The sequence below is a fragment of the Anomaloglossus baeobatrachus genome, chromosome 9 (assembly GCF_048569485.1).
Source record: "Anomaloglossus baeobatrachus isolate aAnoBae1 chromosome 9, aAnoBae1.hap1, whole genome shotgun sequence".
Taxonomy (NCBI): Eukaryota; Metazoa; Chordata; class Amphibia; order Anura; family Aromobatidae; genus Anomaloglossus; species Anomaloglossus baeobatrachus.
In genome coordinates, this window is record NC_134361.1 from 205,790,182 (window position 1) to 205,812,092 (window position 21,911).

Genomic DNA, 21,911 nt, shown 5'->3' on the forward strand with positions numbered 1-21,911 from the left:
CATGGTAGTGCCCGCTCATCACCAGTTACTAGTACAGAGCACCCGAGCATGGTAGTGCCCGCTCATCACCAGTTACTAGTACAGAGCACCCGAGCATGGTAGTGCCCGCTCATCACCAGTTACTAGTACAGAGCACCCGAGCATGGTAGTGCCCGCTCATCACTAATGATCTCAGTATGGGGGTGTACGCAGCAGAGCACTTACATGTCCGCACGCCTTGCAGTGGTGCCTCCTTTTGGTTATGGAGTTGAAAGCTTCTTGGCATTTCATGCACATCGTCACCTCCTTCTCCCGGATTGGAGTCGGGGCTCGCTTGCCCAAGTCCGTGTTCTGTAAGACAAATGGAAAGGAATGATTTGACGGCCATTCCTATAATATAACCTGTAGTGACCCTCATCTGCGCCCCCCCCAGCCTCTCGGACGTGTGTATAGTTACCGGTGAGTTTGGAGGGGTCTCGTCATCTTCCCGATGGGTTGAGTTGAGCAGTTTGTAAGTCTCCATCGTCTGCTCGTGGCGACTCATCGTGGCTTCGATCGCCTGTAGAATATAATGGACACTTCAATATTCCCAAACCTCGGAGAGGAGGGTGCGGGGGATCACACCATGCCCATAGGTCCCCCACAAAGAAGGCGATATGTGACCCAACAAACCCAGGACTATAAACCAGGGGCTAATATGGAGGAGAATCTCACCTGGATCCAATCTTTTTTCTCTTCTTCAGTTCTATTAGGGAAAAAAATATGTAAAATAAACAAAAAATGCAAAAAAAAGGCAAATATAGTGCAATTCCATATTGGTGGTCCCTGTTATAAAGCCCCATATCTTAGCGTTGGCTTTTACCATATTCCCACGTCCCCCTGATGACGTATGGAGGGTTTTTGTGGGGCCATTGCACATCATATTATACTACAAGGGTGGACTATAGTGCCCTATGGAGGGTCCGTGGTACTGCATGGGGATGGAGCATTGCAGTGCAGATAGCATTGATTTTAGGGGAGATCATTCTTTTCTTTGGGGGTTCTGCAAAGAAATTGAATAGTTGGTGATTTGTCCCTCAGTAGAGTACAGCTGATTGCACTAGGAATCCAGCAAATCTTCAAGGTCACCGTGTGTGGCTATATAGCAGGGGGCAGGGGCGTAACTAGAGTTTGATGGGCCCCGATGAAAAATTTGGACCTGGGCCCCCCCATCCCCGCATGTAGGTCAGTTATATGTATACATTTAGCCTTCTAAATCCGATAAAGACATGCGAGTTCCCTTCCCACACAGTATGTAGTAATGTCCCCCCATTCTGTACTAATGTCCCCCATCCTGGGCTCCTTCCTGGTAAATATGTCCCCCATCCTGGTAAATGTCCCTCATCCTGGCCTCCTTCCTGGTAAATATATCCCCCATCCTGGTAAATGTCCCCCATCTTGGGCTACTTCCTGGAAATACCCCCCATCCTGGCCTCCTTCCTGGTAAATATGTCCCCCATCCTGGTAAATTTTCCTCATCCTGGCCTCCTTCCTGGTAAATATGTCCCACATCCTGGTAAATGTCCCCCATATTGGGCTACTTCCTGGTAAATATGTCCCCCATCCTGGTAAATGTCCCTCATCCTGGGCTACTTCCTGGTAAATATGTCCCCCATCCTGGTAAATGTCCCTCATCCTGGCCTCCTTCCTGGTAAATATATCCCCCATCCTGGTAAATGTCCCCCATCTTGGGCTACTTCCTGGTAAATATGTCCCCCATCCTGGCCTCTTTCCTGGTAAATATGTCCCCCATCCTGGTAAATTTCCCTCATCCTGGCCTCCTTCCTGGTAAATATGTCCCACCCTGGTAAATGTCCCCCTTCTTGGGCTACTTCCAGGTAAATATGTCCCCCATCCTGGTAAATGTCCCCCATCTTGGGCTCCTTCCTGGTAAATATGTCCTCCATCATGGTAAATGTCCCCCATCTTGGGCTCCTTCCTGGTAAATATGTCTCCCATCCTGGTAAATGTCCCCCATCTTGGGCTACTTCCTAGTAAATATGTCCCCCATCCTGGGCTCCTTCCTGGTAAATATAACCCCCATCCTGGTAAATGTCCCCCATCTTGGGCTACTTCCTGGTAAATATGTCCCCCATCCTGGTAAATATGTCCCCCATCCTGGGCTATTTCCTGGTAAATATGCCCCCATCATGATAAATGTCCCCCATCCTGGGCTCCTTCCTGGCAAATATCTCCCCCATCCTGGGCTATTTCCTGGTAAATATGCCCCCATTATGGTAAATGTCCCCCATCCTAGTAATTATGTACCCCATCTTGGTATATACTATCCCCCTCTTGGTATATACTGTCCCCCTCCTGGTATATATGTTCCTCTCTTGGGCATCTCCTGGTAAATACTGTCTCCCATTTGGTATATACTGTATTCACCCTCCCAAGCTCCCACATCACGTGGCATCCTCCTCTATAGCCAGCCAGCAGCAACTATTGCAACACATGACGTCATTGTCATGTGCTGCCTCAATCACGGTGACGCTGATGAAAGCTGCTGACTTCTGTTTGCCTGGCAGCGTGTATTGCAGTGCAGGAACCCAACGAGTCTCTGCACCACTATGCATTTCAGCTGGCTGTGTGGCCTCGGATGCACATCCAGCTGGAGCAGGGGCTTTGGTCAGCAGGCCCCAGGCCCGGACTGACAGGCGGGAGGGGCGGGACTTCTCCCGGTGGGCTGGCCGGTGGAGGGGTGGGGGGGCCGCCCCCGCCTCTCCCGCACTCAGGGCCGGCGTCAGCAGTGCACGCGGCATACCTGAGCAAATGCCGAGGCCCTGGAGAGCCGGGGGGGCCCACTCGGCCTCGTCAGTTCTGGTGCCCCTTGGCCGGGGCCCCCTCGCCTTAGTTCTGCTGCCCCCGGGCCGAGTTCCGGGGGTCCGCAGTCCTCGCCAGGAATCTGCAGCGCCGTCCCTTTAAGGGTGGTTTCACACATCCGGCTTTTCGCCGGTTTGCCGGATCCGGCGCTCTCCCATACAGTGACTACAGTACAGTGACAGCGCAACAAGCGCCGATCACATGCTGTCATGTGACCGGCGCATGTGACCCGGAAGTTACAGCGCTGTCACTGTACTGTATTGTCTGTACGGGAGAGCGCCGGATCCGGCAAACCGGCGAAAAGCCGGATGTGTGAAACCACCCTAAGGCACGCAGACTTCCTGGTTTGAACTTCATCTGTGGGCGGAGCTACCGACCGGCCTGCTCAGTCCCACAGATGAAGGAGTTGCAGTGCCAGCCAGCGACCCCAGCACAGCTCTTCTCTCCGGCACTGTGTGGGCCCCCTCTCCACCGTGACCTGAGCGGTATGTGCCCTCCCCGTTCCCCCCCCGGCCCCTGGAGCTGTGGGCCCCTCAGAGCCACGTGTGCGTCTGTATGTAGCAGAGCTATGTGTGTATGTATGTAGCAGAGCTATGTGTGTATGTATGTAGAAGAGCTATGTATGTAGCAGAGCTATGTATGTAGCAGAGCTATGTGTGTATGTATGCAGCAGAGCTATGTGTGTATGTATGCAGCAGAGCTATGTGTGTATGTATGCAGCAGAGCTATGTGTGTATGTATGCAGCAGAGCTATGTGTGTATGTATGGAGCAGAGCTATGTGTGTATGTATGGAGCAGAGCTATGTGTGTATGTTGCAGCAGAGCTATGTGTGTATGTATGCAGCAGAGCTATGTGTGTATGTATGCAGCAGAGCTATGTGTGTATGTATGCAGCAGAGCTATGTGTGTATGTATGCAGCAGAGCTATGTGTGTATGTATGGAGCAGAGCTATGTGTGTATGTATGGAGCAGAGCTATGTGTGTATGTTGCAGCAGAGCTATGTGTGTATGTATGCAGCAGAGCTATGTGTGTATGTATGCAGCAGAGCTATGTGTGTATGTATGCAGCAGAGCTATGTGTGTATGTATGCAGCAGAGCTATGTGTGTATGTATGCAGCAGAGCTATGTGTGTCTGTATGCATGTATGATGTGTATCTATGTATGTCAGTGTATATGACTGTATAGATGTGTCAGTTCTATATGTATTTTTGTGAGTTTGTCTTTAAATATGTATATGTATGTGTACGTATGTGTGTGTCTGCGTGTGGATGGGGCCCACTGGGACTCTTCCGCCCGGGGCCCACAAAAACCTGGAGCCGGCCCTGCCCGCACTGCCTGCTGTTTAAAATTATTTTGTGGCTGCCGCCACCCGCCGGCCGCCACTATAGCGGCGGGGTCCGGTGAGCGGCCCGATTTTTGCATGTGGGCTGCTATGGTTTGAGTTCCAGGGCTGAATTTCAGTCCCAGTCCGGCCCTGGCAGGCCCCCTGCACCACTGGGCCCGGTCGCGATCCCTGCAACCGCGATCGTTGTGCCCCTGGCAGGGGGCAAAGAGTGACTTAGCTACAAGGCTAGGAAAACAAGTCTGTGCTCCAGCAGAACACTTTAGCTTCGTTACTGTCCACAGTGAACTACCCCTTTAACACTGAGCTTTTAAACTGGGCCTCAAAGCTTACAGTCTATTCTTAGGGCTGAAAAAGAAAAAACGCAGCGTTTTACTGTCCCAGCAAAGTCAATGAGACTTCAGAAATCTGGACACTCTGCTTATTTTTTCCTTATGGATTTGAACCATCATGGCATGTCCATTCTTTCAGCATTCTTTTTAATCCATTCAAATGAATAGAAAAAAAAAGCATAAAAAACGTGTGTATTTTACGCAGTGTTTTTCCTGCAGATTTTTCAAGCCTTACACAACTTGTAGCCACCCTACCTGGCCTGCAGCTCCAGGGATCGCTGTTTTCCAGACACTAAAAACGTCCTGGTGAGGTTGGGACTGCTGCTGTGCTTCAGCTGAGGAGGAGAAAAGACCACAAGAGCATGTTCACATTGAGGTTTTGGGGACGTTTTTGGAGCAGAAACTCCCTGAAAACTTGGAAGTTTCTGCTCCAAAAAGTCAAAAAGACTCCCCCAAAAAGCGATGTACAGAAGCACACCCACCTCCATCCCCTCCACATCGATCCGCGCTCTCACGCTGTATTTCTGACCGATAAGGCGCAGCTTTGGAACGCAGTACAGCAAGCGATCATTGAACTGCGGACAGGAAAAAAGGGACGTGATTAGTAATAGGCGTCTGCAAGTTTAGGAAATATTCAACTGATTATTAGTTGTATCTGGTTCTTGGGAATTAAGATGATTCCTGATCTGGATTCTGCAGAATTATGTATAAAGGTGCTGGACCATCGGTGGCTTTGTCTCCTAGACCATCAGTGGCTTTGTCTCCTAGACCATCGGTGGCTTTGTCTCCTAGACCATCGGTGGCTTTGTCTCCTAGACCATCAGTGGTTTTGTCTGCTAGACCATCGGTGGCTTTGTCTCTAGACCATCGGTGGCTTTGTCTCCTAGACCATCGATGGCTTGGTTTTCTAGATCATCGGTGGCTTTTTCTCCTAGACCATCGGGGGCTTTGTCTCCTAGACCATCGGTGGCTTTGTCTCCTAGACCATCGGTAGCTTTGTCTCCTAGACCATTGGTGGCTTTGTCTCCTAGACCAGCGGTGGCTTTGTCTCCTAGACCAGCGGTGGCTTTGTCTTCTTGAGCAGGGGTGGCTTTGTCTCCTAGACCATCGGGGGCTTTGTCTCCTAGACTATCGGCGGCTGTGTCTCCTAGACCATCGGGGGCTTTGTCTCCTAGACCATCTGTGGCTTTGTCTCTTAGACCATCGGCGGCTTTGTCTCCTAGACCATCGGGGGCTTTGTCTCCTACATCATCGGGGGCTTTGTCTCCTACACCATCGGTGGCTTTGCCTCCTACTGCAAGGCATCCAACCTGTAACCGATCTACAACTCTCAGCAGACCCAGAGAGATGTAGTTCGGCCATTGGATGGAGGCCACAGTCTTCTTATTGGCCATGTGTACAGTGGATACTCACTAGTATGAGGTATCGGTCCTGGGTGGTCCCGTTCTTTGCAGATAGCTTGAGTATATGCCCCTCTTTGATGAGCTCGTTAGTAGGGTTCACGATATCTTCTTCTCCGCCCAAGAGTTCGTACACTTTTAAGAGCTTGTGCATCCTTTCCTGAAGGAAGGAGAGAGAAGACAAGACTTATATTTTGGAGCTATGGATGATGGTGCCATACCTGAAGACACCCATAAGGGGTGAGCAATTAAATCGCACCATATCTTAACATCTTGGACCATAGGTCTCCACTAACTTAAAGGAGCCTTTGAAGAAAAGCAGAACATCTTGAAATATTAGCGATTACTCACCATTTTTCTTATTGCTGCATTCGAATGTTCAGCTGCCGTTGCAATAAGGTCTAAGGATTCTGCAAGAAAAGAAATGGTCCTTGTTAGACCCTGATCTAAAATTGCCCCCCCCCCCAAAAAAAATAATAATAAAAAATAAAAAAAAAATAGAAAAATAAAAAATAGTGTGATATATAATATACAGCCACTGGAGGGCAGTGTCGCTCTATATAAATGTATACATATAGCAGCAGCTGTCATCCACTTATCTCGGGAATTTAAGATTGGGCATGCTGAAATGCAACATGCGTGATCCCTCATTGCTTTGACATCTGGAATCATCGCAGAGTCATGAGACCCTCATATAGAGTGCCTTGTGAAAGTATCCCCCCCCCCTCATTTCTCTGACACCTGGAACCATCGAAGACTCAGGAGACCTTCATATACAGTGTCATGCGAAAATATTCACCCCCTTGGGATTTTTTTTTACCTATTTTGTTACTTTACAACCTGTGTTTAAATATTTTTGTAATCCGATTGGTGTCTGATGCATCAGCACTATATAGTCTAAGTTGGGGAAGTGAAGTGAGAAAAATATAAGCAAACCTTAAATTTCTGGGATAAAATAAATAAAAATTGTCATGTGCATATGTATAAGATCAAGGAGATCTTCAAATAACATCATGAAGCCCAAGAAGATCTCTAAACATCACCAAGAATACCAAGGCAATCTCCAAACAATAGCATGAAGACCAGAGAGATCTCCAAACAACACCATAAAGACCAAGGAGATGTACAAATAACATCATGAAGCCCAAGAAGATCTCCAAACAACACAATGAAGGCCTAGAAGATCTTCAAACACCAGGAAGACCAAGGAGATCTCCAAACAACACTATGAAGGCCTAGAAGATCTTCAAACACCAGGAAGACCAAGGAGATCTCCAAATAACATCCTGAAGCCCAAAGAGATCTCCAAACAACACAATGAAGGCCTAGAAGATCTTCAAACACCAGGAAGACCAAGGAGATCTCCAAACAACACCATAAAGACCAAGGAGATGTACAAATAACATCATGAAGCCCAAGGAGATCTCCAAACAACACTATGAAGGCCTAGAAGATCTTCAAACACCAGGAAGACCAAGGAGATCTCCAAACAACACTATGAAGGCCTAGAAGATCTTCAAACACCAGGAAGACCAAGAAGATCTCCAAACAACACTATGAAGGCCTAGAAGATCTTCAAACACCAGGAAGACCAAGGAGATCTCCAAACAACACTATGAAGGCCTAGAAGATCTTCAAACACCAGGAAGACCAAGGAGATCTCCAAATAACATCCTGAAGCCCAAAGAGATCTCCAAACAACACAATGAAGGCCTAGAAGATCTTCAAACACCAGGAAGACAAAGGAGATCTCCAAACAACACTATGAAGGCCTAGAAGATCTTCAAACACCAGGAAGACCAAGGAGATCTCCAATTAACATCATGAAGCCCAAGGAGATCTCCAAACACCACAATGAAGGCCTAGAAGATCTTCAAACACCAGGAAGACCAAGGAGATCTCCAAATAACATCATGAAGCCCAAGGACACCTCAAAACAACACAATGAAGGCCTAGAAGATCTTCAAACACCAGGAAGACCAAGGAGATCTCCAAACAACACAATGAAGGCCTAGAAGATCCTCAAACACCAGGAAGACCAAGGAGATCTCCAAACAACACTATGAAGACCAAAGGCCGCTTTACACGCTACGACATCGCTAAAGTGATCTCGTTGGGGTCACGGAATTTGTGACGCACATCCGGCCGCTTTAGCAATGTCGTTGCGTGTGACACCTATTAGCGATTTTGAATCGTTGCAAAAACATTCAAAATCGCTAATCGGTGACATCCCCCCATTCCCATTTATCATTGCTGCTGCAGGTACGATGTTGTTCGTCGTTCCTACGACAGCACACATCACTGTGTGACACCGCAGAAATGAGGAACCTCACCTTACCTGCGGCCGCCCGCAATGCGGAAGGAAGGAGGTGGGCGGGATGTTCTGGCCGTTCATCTCCGCCCCTCCGCTTCTATTGGGCGCCCGCTTAGTGACGTCGCTGTGACGCCAAACAAACCGCCCCCTTAGAAAGGAGGCAGATCGCCGGTAACAGCGATGTCGCTAGGCAGGTAAGTAGTGTGACGGGTCTGAGCGATGTTGTGCGCCAAGGGCAGCATTTTGCTCGTGTCGCACAACCGATGGGGGCGGGTACGCACGCTAGCGATATCGGTAACAATATCGCAGTGTGTAAAGCGGCCTCAAGGAGATCTCCAAACAACACCATGAAGGCCTAGAAGATCTTCAAACACCAGGAAGACCAAGGAGGTCTCCAGACAACACTATGAAGACCAAGGAGGTCTCCAAACAACACTTTGAAGACCAAGGAGATCTCCAAACAACACTATGAAGACCAAGGAGGTCTCCAAACAACACTATGAAGACCAAGGAGATCTCCAAACAACACTATGAAGAAAAAAAGGAGGTCTCCAAACAACACTATGACGACCAAGGAGATCTCCAAACAACACTATGAAGACCAAGGAGATCTCCAAACAACACTATGAAGACCAAGGAGATCTCCAAACAACACTATGAAGACCAAGGAGATCTCCAAACAACACTATGAAGACCAAGGAGATCTCCAAACAACACCATGATGGCCAAGGAGATCTCCAAACAACACTATGATGGCCAAGGAGATCTCCAAACAACACCATGATGGCCAAGGAGATCTCCAAACAACACCATGATGGCCAAGGAGATCTCCAAACAACACCATGATGGCCAAGGAGATCTCCAAACAACACCATGATGGCCAAGGAGATCTCCAAACAACACCATGAAGACCAAGGAGATCTCCAAACAACACCATGAAGACCAAGGAGATCTCCAAACAACACCATGAAGACCAAGGAGATCTCCAAATAATATCATGAAGGCCAAGGAGATCTCCAAATAACATAATGAAGACCAAGGAGATCTCCAAATAACATCATGAAGGCCATGGAGATCTCCAAACATCACCATGAAGGCCATGGAGATCTCCAAACATCACCATGAATATCAAGGCAATCTCCAAACAATTGCATGAAGACCAGGGAGAACTCCAAACAACACCATAAAGAGCAAGGAGATCTCCAAAACATCATCAGAAAGACCAAGGAGGAGGGGAATACTTTTGCAAATCACTGTACATTAGTCTTCTGCCCTTTTTTTTTTTTTTTTTTTTACCCCGACCAAAAAAAAGTGAAATTACAGGGAGTGAGGCAGTAAAACACGAAAAATGAGAAGGGAGTGAATACTTTTGCAAATCACTGTACATTAGATAGTCATCTTTCATTTTTCCTATTTAGGCTTGTTCCATATGGGCGACTTTCACAGTCCACACAGGCCCTGGGGGGGTTGGGGGTTGGGAGGTGTGGAGACATTTGTTTTGTAGGACGTACTCTCCGCATCCCTCCGGTCTCTGGAATCCTCTGCCAGTTTCTGGAGGTAATCCTTCAGCAGGAGCTCATATCGTGGAATCCTCTGGACAGGCTCCAGCATGTGGTGCTGCAATGTCAGGTTCCCGCAGGCCTCCTCCTTCTGAAACACAAAGGCAAAGTACAATGTATATACCCGTGTGTACATGTATACAAGACCCCGCAGCGGTATCTACGTGTATACCGCCCAATATCCCGGCACAATACAGAGGAGGCCGGGGCGGGGAGCGATGGCAGGCTGCAGCCTGTTCTACCATAACCGGGGCCCCATAGGCAAGTTCAAGATTGGCCTTAAATTTTGTTGACAGGCTCCAAGGGCGACTGTGGGGATCTTCCCCTCATCTGAGATACAAAATGACACCTTCCAGTATTGGGGTGAAGCAGGCGGCAGACTGGGATGCCATTAATTGGGTATGGGTGTTGTGTCTTTCTATGTCCTCCCCAAAATTTTCTAGTAACCATTAAAGAAAGTGTTTAAAAAAAAAAAAAGTACCTTACTCACCCTCCCCAGGTCCAACACTGAGTCCCCATATGTCTGCAGCGCTGATCTCACATCTGCAAACAATCAGTAAGCTCACTGACTGACTGCAGCGCTGTCAACTAGACGTTGACACAGAGGCAGAGACTCAGTGCTGGACCTGGGGAGGGGGAGTGTATCTGTACATGTATACAAGACCCTGCAGTGATATCTACATACATACCGCACAATATTCCAGCACAATACAGAGTGAAGGGAGTGAAAAAAAATCTTCTTTACTCACTCTCCCCAGGTCCAGCAGTGAGACTCCGCCGCAGCTCCCTATGTTTGCAGCCCTGATCTCACATCAGCAACGCTGCAAACAATCCATAAGATCACTGATTGGCTGCAGCACTGTCAACACAGAGGCAGCGAGTAAGTGCTGGACCTGGGGAGGGGGAGTGTATCTGTACATGTATACAAAACCCTGCAGCGATATCTACATATATATACCGCCCAATATCCCAGCACAATACGGAGTGAAGAGAGTGAAAAAAAATCTTCTTTACTCACCCTCCCCAGGTCCAGCAGTGAGTCTCTGCCACACCTTCTTATGTTTGCAGCCCTGATCTCACATCAGCAACGCTGTAACCAATCCGTAATATCACTGATTGGCTGCAGCACTATCAACACAGAGGCAGAGAGTCAATGCTGGACCTGGGGAGGGAGAGTGTATCTGTACACGTACACAAGCTTTCTATGTCTGCAGCCCTGATCTCACATCAGCAACGCTGCAAACAATCCGTAAGATCACTGATTGGCTGCAGCACTGTCAACACAGAGGCAGAGAGTAGGTGCTGGACCTGGGGAGGGGGAGTGTATCTGTACACGTATACAAGACTCTGCAGCGATATCTACATATATATACCGCCCAATATCCCAGCACAATACGGAGTGAAGAGAGTGAAAAAAAATCTTCTTTACTCACCCTCCCCAGGTCCAGCAGTGAGTCTCTGCCACACCTTCTTATGTCTGCAGCCCTGATCTCACATCAGCAACGCTGCAAACAATCCGTAATATCACTGATTGGCTGCAGCACTATCAACACAGAGGCAGAGAGTCAATGCTGGACCTGGGGAGGGGGAGTGTATCTGTACACGCATACAAGATTCCTATGTCTGCAGCCCTGATCTCACATTGGATGCGCTGCAAACAATCCGTAAGATCACTGATTGGCTGCAGCCATGTCAACACAGAGGCAGAGAGTGAATGCTGAACCTGGGAGGGGAGTGTGTCTGTACACATATACAAGACCCTGCAGCGATATCTACATATATACCGCCCAATATCCCAGCACAATACGGAGTGAAGGGAATAAAAAAAATCTGCTTTACTCACCCTCCCCAGGTCCAGCAGTGAGTCTCCGCCGCAGCTCCCTATGTCTGCAGCCCTGATCTTACATCAGTAGCAGTAAGCTAACTGATTGTCTGCAGCACTGTCAACTTCACATCGACGCAGAGACTCAGTGCTGGACCTGAGGAGGGGGAGTAAAGAACAGTTTGTTTTTTTTCAGGGGAAAGGAGTTCTCTGAGACCCGAAAACCCCATTAGGATTATGAACATTCCCGAACGCTTTTTTTTTTTTTACTCACCCTCCCCAGGTCCAGCACTGAGCCTTCCTATATCTGCAGCCCTGATCTCACATCAGTAAGCTAACTGATTGGCTGCAGCCCTGTCATTTAGGCGTCGACACAGCAGTAGAGAGTCAGTGCTGGACCTGGGGAGGAGGAGTAAAGCCAGTTTGTTTTTTTCAGGGGAAAGGAGTTTTCTGAGACCCGAAAACCCCATTAAGATTATGAACATCCACAAACACTTTTTTTTTTTTTACTCACCCTCCCCAGGTCCAGCACTGAGCCTCCCTATGTCTGCAGCCCTGATCTCACATCAGTAAGCTAACTGATTGACTGCAGCCCTGTCAACTTGGCATTGACACAGCGGTAGAGAGTCAGTGCTGGACCTGAGGAGGGGGAGTAAAGCACAGTTTGTTTTTTTTCAGGGGAAAGGAGTTTTCTGAGACCCGAAAACCCTATTAAGATTATGAACATTCCCGAACGCTTTTTTTGGGGGGAAATTACAGAGAACTTTCTATGGAAAGACCAGGCACACGCCCTGAAATGCATCGGCTTTTTATGTTTCGGCAAGACAGGAACTGTAAATAAATTATAGCCTTCTGGTTATTGTGCCTGGGTTTGCAGGGCTGAGGAATTCGGCCTCACCCACCTACGCGCCGCCGCAGACCCACAACAGGCCTCCCTCTAATTAGGTTAAACACAGGTGACATTTGTCGGTGACGGCGACGAGTCCCAACCTATGGGGCCGACTGATGACAGATCCCGGGACCCCGAGAAACGAGGGTGAAGGGGAAGGTCGCCATCTCTGCCTCCTTACACCGGAGCCAAACATTCCTCCTTCCCTCTCCAGTCTCTGCATCTGCTAATTATGGGTCATAAAATGGGAAGAAAAAATCCCGAGGCTCTAGCCAGATTTATTAATGATACGGGGATAATATGTCATCATGCTGGCTTGGAAGGGAGAGCCACATACGGGCGCCTTTTATTAAGTGCTGAGCGGTAAGGCGAGGCGGCATCCATAATGAAGGACAAAATAGGACTAATGTTAGATGTTGATGGACAGCTGTATTTCCAGACCCCACCGTACACATGTGTCCTCCAGGTGCTGCCAGACCCTGAAAACAAAAAAAGTTGGGCACTACCATGCTCGGGTGCTGGGTACTTGTAACTAGTGATGAGCGGGCACTACCATGCTCGGGTGCTGGGTACTCGTAACTAGTGATGAACGGGCACTACCATGCTCGGGTGCTGGGTACTCTTAACTAGTGATGAGCGGACACTACCATGCTCGGGTGCTGGGTACTCTTAACTAGTGATGAGCGGACACTACCATGCTCGGGTGCTCAGTCCTGGTAACTAGTGATGAGTGGGCACTACCATGCTCGGGTGCTCAGTACTGGTAACTAGTGATGAGCGGGCACTACCATGCTCGGGTGCTCAGTACTGGTAACTAGTGATGAACGGGCACTACCATGCTCAGTTACTCAGTACTCATAACTTGTGATGAGCGGGCACTACCATGCTCGGGTGCTCAGTACTCGTAACTAGTGATGACCAGGCACTACCATGCTCAGGTGCTCAGTACTCGTAACTAGTGATGAGCGGGCACTACCATGCTCGAGTGCTCAGTACTTCTAATTAGTGATGAGTGGGCACTACCATGCTCCGGTGCTCGGTACAAGTAACTAGTGATGAGCGGGCACTACCATGCTCAGGTGCTCGGTACAAGTAATTAGTGATGAGCGAGCACTACCATGCTCGGGTGCTCAGTACTCGTAACACGCAGTTCAACTGGCTTGACTCGTGTACCGAGTATAATGGAAGTCAATGGGGAATTTGAATATTTTTCCGGTCATATTCGACACCAGTCCCAAGGTGTGATTTCTTCCTTCGAACCCCCTAAACCTACTTTGGTGTGGTGGCATGGTCCAGTTCCTCTTAAATCCTACCATACACATTAAATGGCTCTCAGCCGATCATTCGGAAGACAGACAAATCCCCGCATACACAGAAGCCCTCGATTGTCCAAATTAAAGAGGGCAGGTAGGAGCCAACATTAATCAAAAAATAGCATTTGACATGTCTGCTTCACGGCTCATCTCCAGGAGAACAATGAGATCGGAAGTCCTCCAAAAAAATGAAATGACATTGTGGTGCCCCCATTTAACTTAGAGCATTGTCCGAACTTGCCAATAGTCTAATGTGTATGGGGGGCTTAAGTACCAATGTACAAGGGGCTTAAGTACCAGTTGAATGTTTCCTATGCAATTTTACATTTCTGCCGTATGGCTAGCTCCAACTTCCTTTGACCTCTGGGACATTCAGATGCTGAACCCATTGCGATCAGCCTGTTTCATCTTTAATACCAATTCCTCCGCCCCACTAATTTGGAGGTAGTCCTCGGTTTCTTTAAATCATTTTTAATGCAGATTGTCCGTTGATTCTGGAGACTGACCTGCACTTCTTGGATGATGCCCTTGAACTGGGACGAGCGCTCCGTCCAGGTGTTCACCAGTTCCATCGCTCTGTCAAAGTTCTTGACATACTCGCCATACATTTTGAGGAATGGAGCCAGTTTCTGTAGGATGTCCCCAATCCGAGGATTGCTGTCCCTAATTGGTAAAAAAACAGATATAATTGAGGAATGTTGCGTTGACCTAAAACAGTGGTCTCCAATGCTACAACCTCTGGTCTGGAAGCTAACCACGATCACTACTCCCTACAGAAAGTCCCCCACATGATCCACTCACCACTCTTGCATGCGTTTCTCCAGTTCGGGCAGCAGAAACTGTTGATGGAAGCAATAGATGGAACAGATATTGGAAAAAATGCCCATAACGACTTCACCGGGGAATGAACCCTTCGTGGCCGCTTCCTCCATGAGCCGAGCGCAGAACACCTGCAATAGAAAGGTCCACCGGTAAAACAACACCAAACCGGCCCATTAGCCGAATCCTTCTTTAACCAACCGTCTGCCCTCAGGAGGCCCAATATACATTAGGAACTCTATTGTTTATGGCCAAATTTAGGGTAACCTAATCTTCTCCTCTGGGAATGTTGACAATGTTGTGTTGTCTCCTGTCCTTCTAGGAGCATATTGTAGCAAGGACCCATGGGGAAGGAGACAAAGGGGGCACATATTATTATTCAGAGCATCCTCACCTGGTCCAAGAGATGTAACCGGGACACGTAAGCCTTCTCCGTCTGAAGAAGCTCGTTTGCAATGTTATAAACCTTCTGGCGGGCGGTGAACTATAAGAAAGAAGGAAGGTAGAAATTAATATTAGGAAATTCAGATTTTCCATTGAGGATGTTGGCAAATCTGATTTTGCTACAAATTTACCCTGAAGCATGTATGACCACAGTGAGCATACACTTGCCGTGGTCGCACATGCTCAATACTGCTCCGTCAACAAAGGAGTTCTCACGGTTCTGATACGCGGAGCAACTTGTGTTGTTATGTTCGCCATGCTCTCCTGCAGAGACGGTACTTGCTGTTCCGTCGCGCAGAGCCTTTTGCAGGTTTGGATGATCTGCTGTTTGCTTTGATCACCTAAGGACTGGTTGTCTCTCAGCTCTGGGTTCTACACTGGTCCTAGGTGGTGCCTGCACAGATGCTTCTCGTTCCGGGTGATTGCTCTGCTTCATTAGAGAGCACGCTCGCCCGGAACGTCACCAGTCGTACTTCCTGGTTACAGTAGTGCTCTCGGCTCCCGTAGTGTTCAGTGATCTGATGTTGGCTCTTCACTCTTGACTGTTGTTGACTCTTCTCTGCCTGTCCCCCTGTTCTTGTCGTTACCTCCCGGCTTCTGACCTCGTACTTCCTCCTGACCACGTCCCCGCTTGCTCCCTGTATCCTGTACATAGTCTCCTGGAATCTTGACCCTTGGCTTGTATCTTGACCTCGTCTCTGTCTTCTCCCAGTGTTCTGTTGCTACCTCCTGGCTTCTGACCCTGGGCTTGCCTGACTACCTCTCCATTCACATTCACGCAAGTAGTGACAGGCATCACAGGAGTCTTTGGAATCCCTGTACTCGAGATCGGTGCGGAACTGGGCGGGCAGACCCCAAGTGATCATAAATTCACAACCTATGTTATGGGTAGGGGCAATATACAACCCCTTTAAGCCCATAACATGGGCCATATGTACATATACCGTAGCAGACCCAAGTACCGGAAAAAAATGAATGCAAAGGGAAGGGGCGCAGAGGCAGCAGTTGCACCCAGACCCAAGAAATAACCCCATCCATTGCTCCTTTAGAGAAGATTTTGGACTGAGCGGTTGGCTCTTCTGATAGTTTCCCGTGAGTAATCCTCCATGAGTCAATGTGTGACCTCTAGACACAACTACCAGAGATAACACTGAATTTACAAGCTGCAGCGTTGGCGTCAAAGAATCTGATAGAATTTGGGTTTATCGCCTTTAGGCTATGTGCGCACAGTGCGTTTTTCGCGGCGTTTTTGCGCGTTTTTCGGGTGCGTTTTTGGCCTCAAAACTGCAGGACTTTGCTTCCCCAGCAAAGTCTATGAGTTTTCATTTTTGCTGTCTGCACACATCTGTTTTTTTTCAGCTGCGTTTTTGTGGTGCCACAAAAACGCAGCATGTCAATTATTCCCGCGTTTTCCACTGCGCTTTTCATCCATTGAGTGCAATGGGATGTTGAAAGACGCAATGAGAAATGCAAATTGCAAATATAGCTGCGTTTTGGTGCGTTTTGGTGCGTTTCTAAGACCAAAAACGCAGCTATAAACGCAGGAGGTGGGTAGTAAAGTGACGTGTACAGGAAGAGGATTCCTTCTGTCAGTAAACACAGAAGCGTGAATCCTCCCGGTACCGTCACCGCCGCGTCCACCTCCCGTCCTGTGCATGTATGCTGCCGTGCGGCGCCATGTCTGGGCGGGAGGTGGAAGCGGCAATCAAAAGTGAACAGTAGAAAAAAAAAAAGTTATACTCACCTGTCTGCAGACTCCCGGTGCCATGTCCGCTCCCAGATTCTGTCACGGTATCGCCGCTCTGGCAGTGTGCAGTCTCCCCGGGTACGTATGCCTGCAGGATGCAGGACCTGGCGATGGATCACCTGATGCAGTCACCTGACGCATCAGCTGATCGTAAGTCTCGGGGTGACACCAGCGGCCGGCCGGTTTAACCTATCAGCGGATGCGTCAGGAGACTTCATCCCTGATTACCGGCAGCTCCTGCAGCGATCGGACGGGATCAAACTCGCTCTAGGAGCTGCCGGTAATCAGCACATAAGTGAGTATTTTTTTTTTTTTTTGCACCGATGCATCAGCTGATTGTATAAACGGCTTTTATACAATCAGCTGATGTGTGATGTGCTTCAGCCCCTAGAACCTGACACATCATCTGATCGCTTTGCCCTCCAGCAAACCGATCAGATGATATTGGATCCGGATTGGACGGCGCGGGACCCTTGACCCAGGATTACTGCGGAGGGGGGTGCTTTATTTCAATAAAGATGGAGTCACTAATTGTGTTGTGTTTTATTTCTAATAAAAATATTTTTCTGTGTGTTGTGTTTTTTTTTTATCTTTACTAGAAATTCATGGTGGCCATGTCTAATATTGGCGTGACACCATGAATTTCGGGCTTAGGGCCAGCTATACAGCTATCCCTAACCCCATTATTACCCAGCGAGCCACCCGGCATCAGGGCAGCTGGAAGAGTTGGATACAGCGCCAGAAGATGGCGCTTCTATGAAAGCGCCATTTTCTGGGGTGGCTGCGGGACTGCAATTCACAGCGAGGGTGCCCAAAAAGCATGGGCACCCTGCACTGTGGATTCCAATCCCCAGCTACCTAGTTGTACCCGGCTGGACACAAAAATTAGGCGAAGCTCACGTCATTTTTTTTTTTAATTATTTCATGAAATTCATGAAATAATTAAAAAAAAGGGCTTCTCTATATTTTTGGTTCCCAGCCGGGTACAAATAGGCAGCTGGGGGTTGGGGGCAGCCCGTACCTGCCTGCTGTACCCGGCTAGCATACAAAAATATGGCGAAGCCCCCGTCATTTTTTTTTTGGGGGGGGTCAAAGAAATCCTGCATACAGTCCTGGAAGGAGGATGCTGAGCCTTGTAGTTCGACAGCTGCTGTCTGCTCTCCTGCATACACTATTGGATGGAGGATGCTGAGCCTTGCAGTTCTGCAGCTGCTGTCTGCTCTCCTGCATACACTATTGGATGGAGGATGCTAAGCCTTGTAGGTCTGCTCCCCCTGACTCTCCCTCCAGCATACAGTCCTGGATGGAGCATGCTGAGCCTTGTAGTTCTGCAGCTGCTGTCTGCTCTCCTGCATGCACTATTGGATGGAGTATGCTGAGACTTGTAGTTCTGCAGCTGTCTGCTCTCCTGCATACATTAGTGGAGAATGAAGAACATATTGAAGAAGGAAATGACATCAGACCTTTTTTTTTTGTTCACTGATAAAAAACGCATAAAGACGCAGTGAGCAAAAACGCAGCAAAACGCAGCAAAAAACGCACCAAATCGCGGCAAAATGCGCCCGTTTTTTTGCCGCGTTTTTTTGACGCGGGTGCGTTTTTGTGCATTTTTTGCCGCAAAAAACGCACAAAAACGCAGCGTCAAAAAAATGCAGTGTGTGAACCTAGCCTAACCCTCTTACCCGGTATCATGAGCGAATACCAATGTACCCAACACAGCAGTGTAAGAACCAGAGCCATCACCATCCTGGCACATAACCGGGCATACCTCACCCACACACAATTATGTTACTCATTCTTCCTTTTCGTGGGCCCCACCTCTGCCATTGTGTTACGTGAGGAGTAATCACGTATCTATGACAGCTGTAAAATCTTCAGTAGGAAGCAGAGGTAAGACCGAAGTAATGAACGGCCCTGACCCGTGCAGTTTACAAGCAGCGTTTTTCCCTGGTGCTTGGTTTCGGTCATGCTGGGTCTGCATTAGTCCCAATATCAACAGAATTGTTGAGGGTCTGACCATTGGGATCCTCAGAGATTGCGAGAACATTGGGCCCAAAGTTCCCCATGTGAATGGGAAGTTACTGAGCATGTGCAACCTTTGGCTATAGGAGTGGTGAGTAAACATGCTCACAACTGCTTCATTTCCTTCCATCCTTAGCATCGATGGGAGTCTCATCAGCGAGAAACCCAGCAACCATACATTTATCATCTAAGTGTTATTTATGGAATGACCCCTTTGAGAATTACTAAGCTTGTAAGGACTCGGCATGTTTGAAGAACTGACCTACATGCAGTGTTGGGCACTGCCATGTAGGAGTAAGTTGAGTGCGGTCATCTCTGCTGAGGATTGCTGGTGACCCACACCTGCCAATATCTACAGGATTGGCCAATATCTACAGAATCGGCTGATATCTACAGGATTGGCCCATATCTACAGGATCGGCTGATATCTACAGGATTGGCCAAAGATCTAATGTCTATGGAGGCCTCCCGACTCTCCCTGACAAATGATCTAAAGGGATGAAGAAGGACCATTCTGTTCTCCAGGAGATGAAATGATTCGGCATCATCCCTCTCAAAGAGAACACGTTCGCGTGTATGGGGGAGAGGGAGCAGCCAACCAACCAATGGTTCCTCTGACGGCCATCTACTATGAATGGGGGGCTTTACTAAATATAAGACTGATATTAATACTGGGAATGGTAACACTCCAAATATATTTAAGAAAAAATATCCAAACCCAATTAATAGGGAATGGGACGACCATCCAATGTCTATGGGGGCCTCCTGACTATCCTTGGAAGGATTATGCTGTGGAGACATAAGGATCGGATGTGGTTGGAATTCAGTTGTTCTGGAGGGGAGATCAGAGGCGGACATATCATTAGTTCAGCCAGAGGTTCAAGATGTTAGGGGCCCATATCTGCCTCCAAAGCAGGTGGAATTGTCAATTTTGAGCTTTTGGGCTGCAAATGGCCATGTATTGTTCTTCCGCAGGGGCCCTTTACTGTCTGTGTCTGCCAGTGGGGGCAATAATCCAGATTAATCCGTTTATGGGGGAGTCAGGAGATATACTGTAGTTCAGACATGAGGCAAAGATGATGTTGGCAAGTGTTCGAACCGATGATGAAAATCTAGGACAGATGACGTTGCAGGCCACCACTTGGCCGGTCAAGAGAAAGCATTGTCTGCTTCGAAAGAAATGCCTTTTGTATCCGCTCCTTTCTGGCTAGTAGGTGGAACCACCTCTACTTTCTAAACCTCATACCCAATATCTTCAACCTCCCAGATCATACTTACGAGGGATCCAGGAAGCTGAGATATAGGGAGCTGAGCACCAAGTATCTAAAATGTTAATGTCCTTCTAAAATTATAGCTGAACTCATTAATATGTTTCATAGCTAAGGACAAAAATCACTGGTGGTGACAATGACCCCCCCTATGGCACAGGGGCAGTTCTGAACACCCCCTGAGATGGACAGGGATACTGTATTCATTAACAATAAACTAGATTTGGCCTTTAAAAATATAAAAAAAAACAAAACATTTTCCATAAATGGTTTAGAGCTTGGAATGATAAGTGTGAGAAGTGTTCTGGGTGCCAGTCACAATGTGCTCTGACAGATGATCCTCAGACACGTGCGGGGCAGCTGTGTGTATGGAGCTGAACCCAAAGCCCTCGTCTCACCTCACATGGATCCAGTCTTCTAGGCGTCACTTCTTCTTCTCCGCCGCTCCCGTCCTCCATGTCGCTGTCGCCTTCCGAGTCCCGAGGTGAGCTGTGCTGTACTGTGATGTGAGGGGGCTCCATCTCTTCCCTTCCACCCTCCTCCACCTCTCCGAGAAAGCACATCTCCTCACTCGTGGATGGAGAGCTGATACTGTCAATGCCGCTGTCTCTGTTTGCTAGTTTCCCCAAAGAGTCCTGCTCCCCCCTTTCTTCTGAATCGCCCTCTTCCACGACAAGTCTACGTCTCCTCTCCAGGCTCGCCTGAGATGTCTCCGGCTCTAGAAGATCGAGGAGTTTGCTTTCTAGATCGCCCATGCTATATCCAGGGTGCAGCGAGGGGGTGCTGTTGATTTCTGGCTCGGTGTCGAAGGCCGGACTGGTGCGTTCTGCCGGTAGGATGATCGGCTCTCTGAAAAAGCGGAGATATAGAGTTATTAATCTGCATTGGACTAGGCCATTCCGACTATCACTTCTGCCTTGTGCCGGCAGTTCTCCGATCCCTGTACCTTGGGTAGGCCTTTCGATCACTTGTTGCTTTAGGCTGGAGCTACATAGGGACTTTGACCATGACAAGGGTTTTTCCACAAAGATTGCTCTATGCAACATAATGTGGTCGCGATGTACTGCGACCATGACAAGCAAGTTGCAAAAAGCCAACTGGTTTTGACTTTTTGTGACTTGCCTATCATGGCACCTTGTGGAAATGTGACCTCATTCACCCATATTACGATGAGATGCGGCATACAGGGATCATGCCCTGTGACGGGATCAAAGTCCCCTTTTTTCACAGTTGTCACCTCTTAATATTCAGTCCTTCACTGATCTCATCCGATATCTGACCTCATCCGATATCTGACCTCATCCAATATCTGATCTTATCCGATATCTGATCTCATCTGACATCTGATCTCATCCGATATCTGATCTCATCCGATATCAGACCTCATCCGATATCTGACCTCATCCGATATCTGACCTCATCCGATATCTGACCTCATCCGATATCTGACCTCATCCGATATCTGACCTCATCCGATATCTGACCTCATCCGATATCTGATCTCATCCGATATCTGATCTCATCTGACATCTGATCTCATCCGATATCTGACCTTATCCGATATCTGATCTCATCCGATATCTGACCTCATGTGATATCTGACCTCATCCGATATCAGACCTCATCCGATATCTGACCTCATCCGATATCTGACCTCATCCGATATCTGACCTCATCCGATATCTGACCTCATCCGATATCTGACCTCATCCGATATCTGACCTCATCCGATATCTGATCTCATCCGATATCTGATCTCATCTGACATCTGATCTCATCCGATATCTGACCTTATCCG

At 48.2% G+C, this 21,911-nt stretch overlaps 1 protein-coding gene across 2 annotated transcripts in view; it reads right to left on the reverse strand.

Moving 5' to 3' along the window:
- The window catches only part of FGD1 (FYVE, RhoGEF and PH domain containing 1), a 141,026-nt gene that overhangs the window by 15,588 nt on the left and 103,527 nt on the right, over positions 1-21,911 (reverse strand). For both annotated transcript variants that reach the window (XM_075324312.1, XM_075324314.1), the window contains exons 4-15: positions 20,512-20,962; positions 15,027-15,116; positions 14,615-14,763; positions 14,320-14,476; positions 9,742-9,880; positions 6,268-6,326; positions 5,930-6,076; positions 4,999-5,091; positions 4,772-4,851; positions 694-724; positions 437-538; positions 205-330 (exon numbers count right to left, since the gene is read on the reverse strand). In XM_075324312.1, the coding sequence (XP_075180427.1) occupies positions 205-330; positions 437-538; positions 694-724; positions 4,772-4,851; positions 4,999-5,091; positions 5,930-6,076; positions 6,268-6,326; positions 9,742-9,880; positions 14,320-14,476; positions 14,615-14,763; positions 15,027-15,116; positions 20,512-20,962 (1,624 nt within the window). The remainder of the gene's footprint in view (positions 1-204; positions 331-436; positions 539-693; positions 725-4,771; positions 4,852-4,998; positions 5,092-5,929; positions 6,077-6,267; positions 6,327-9,741; positions 9,881-14,319; positions 14,477-14,614; positions 14,764-15,026; positions 15,117-20,511; positions 20,963-21,911) is intronic.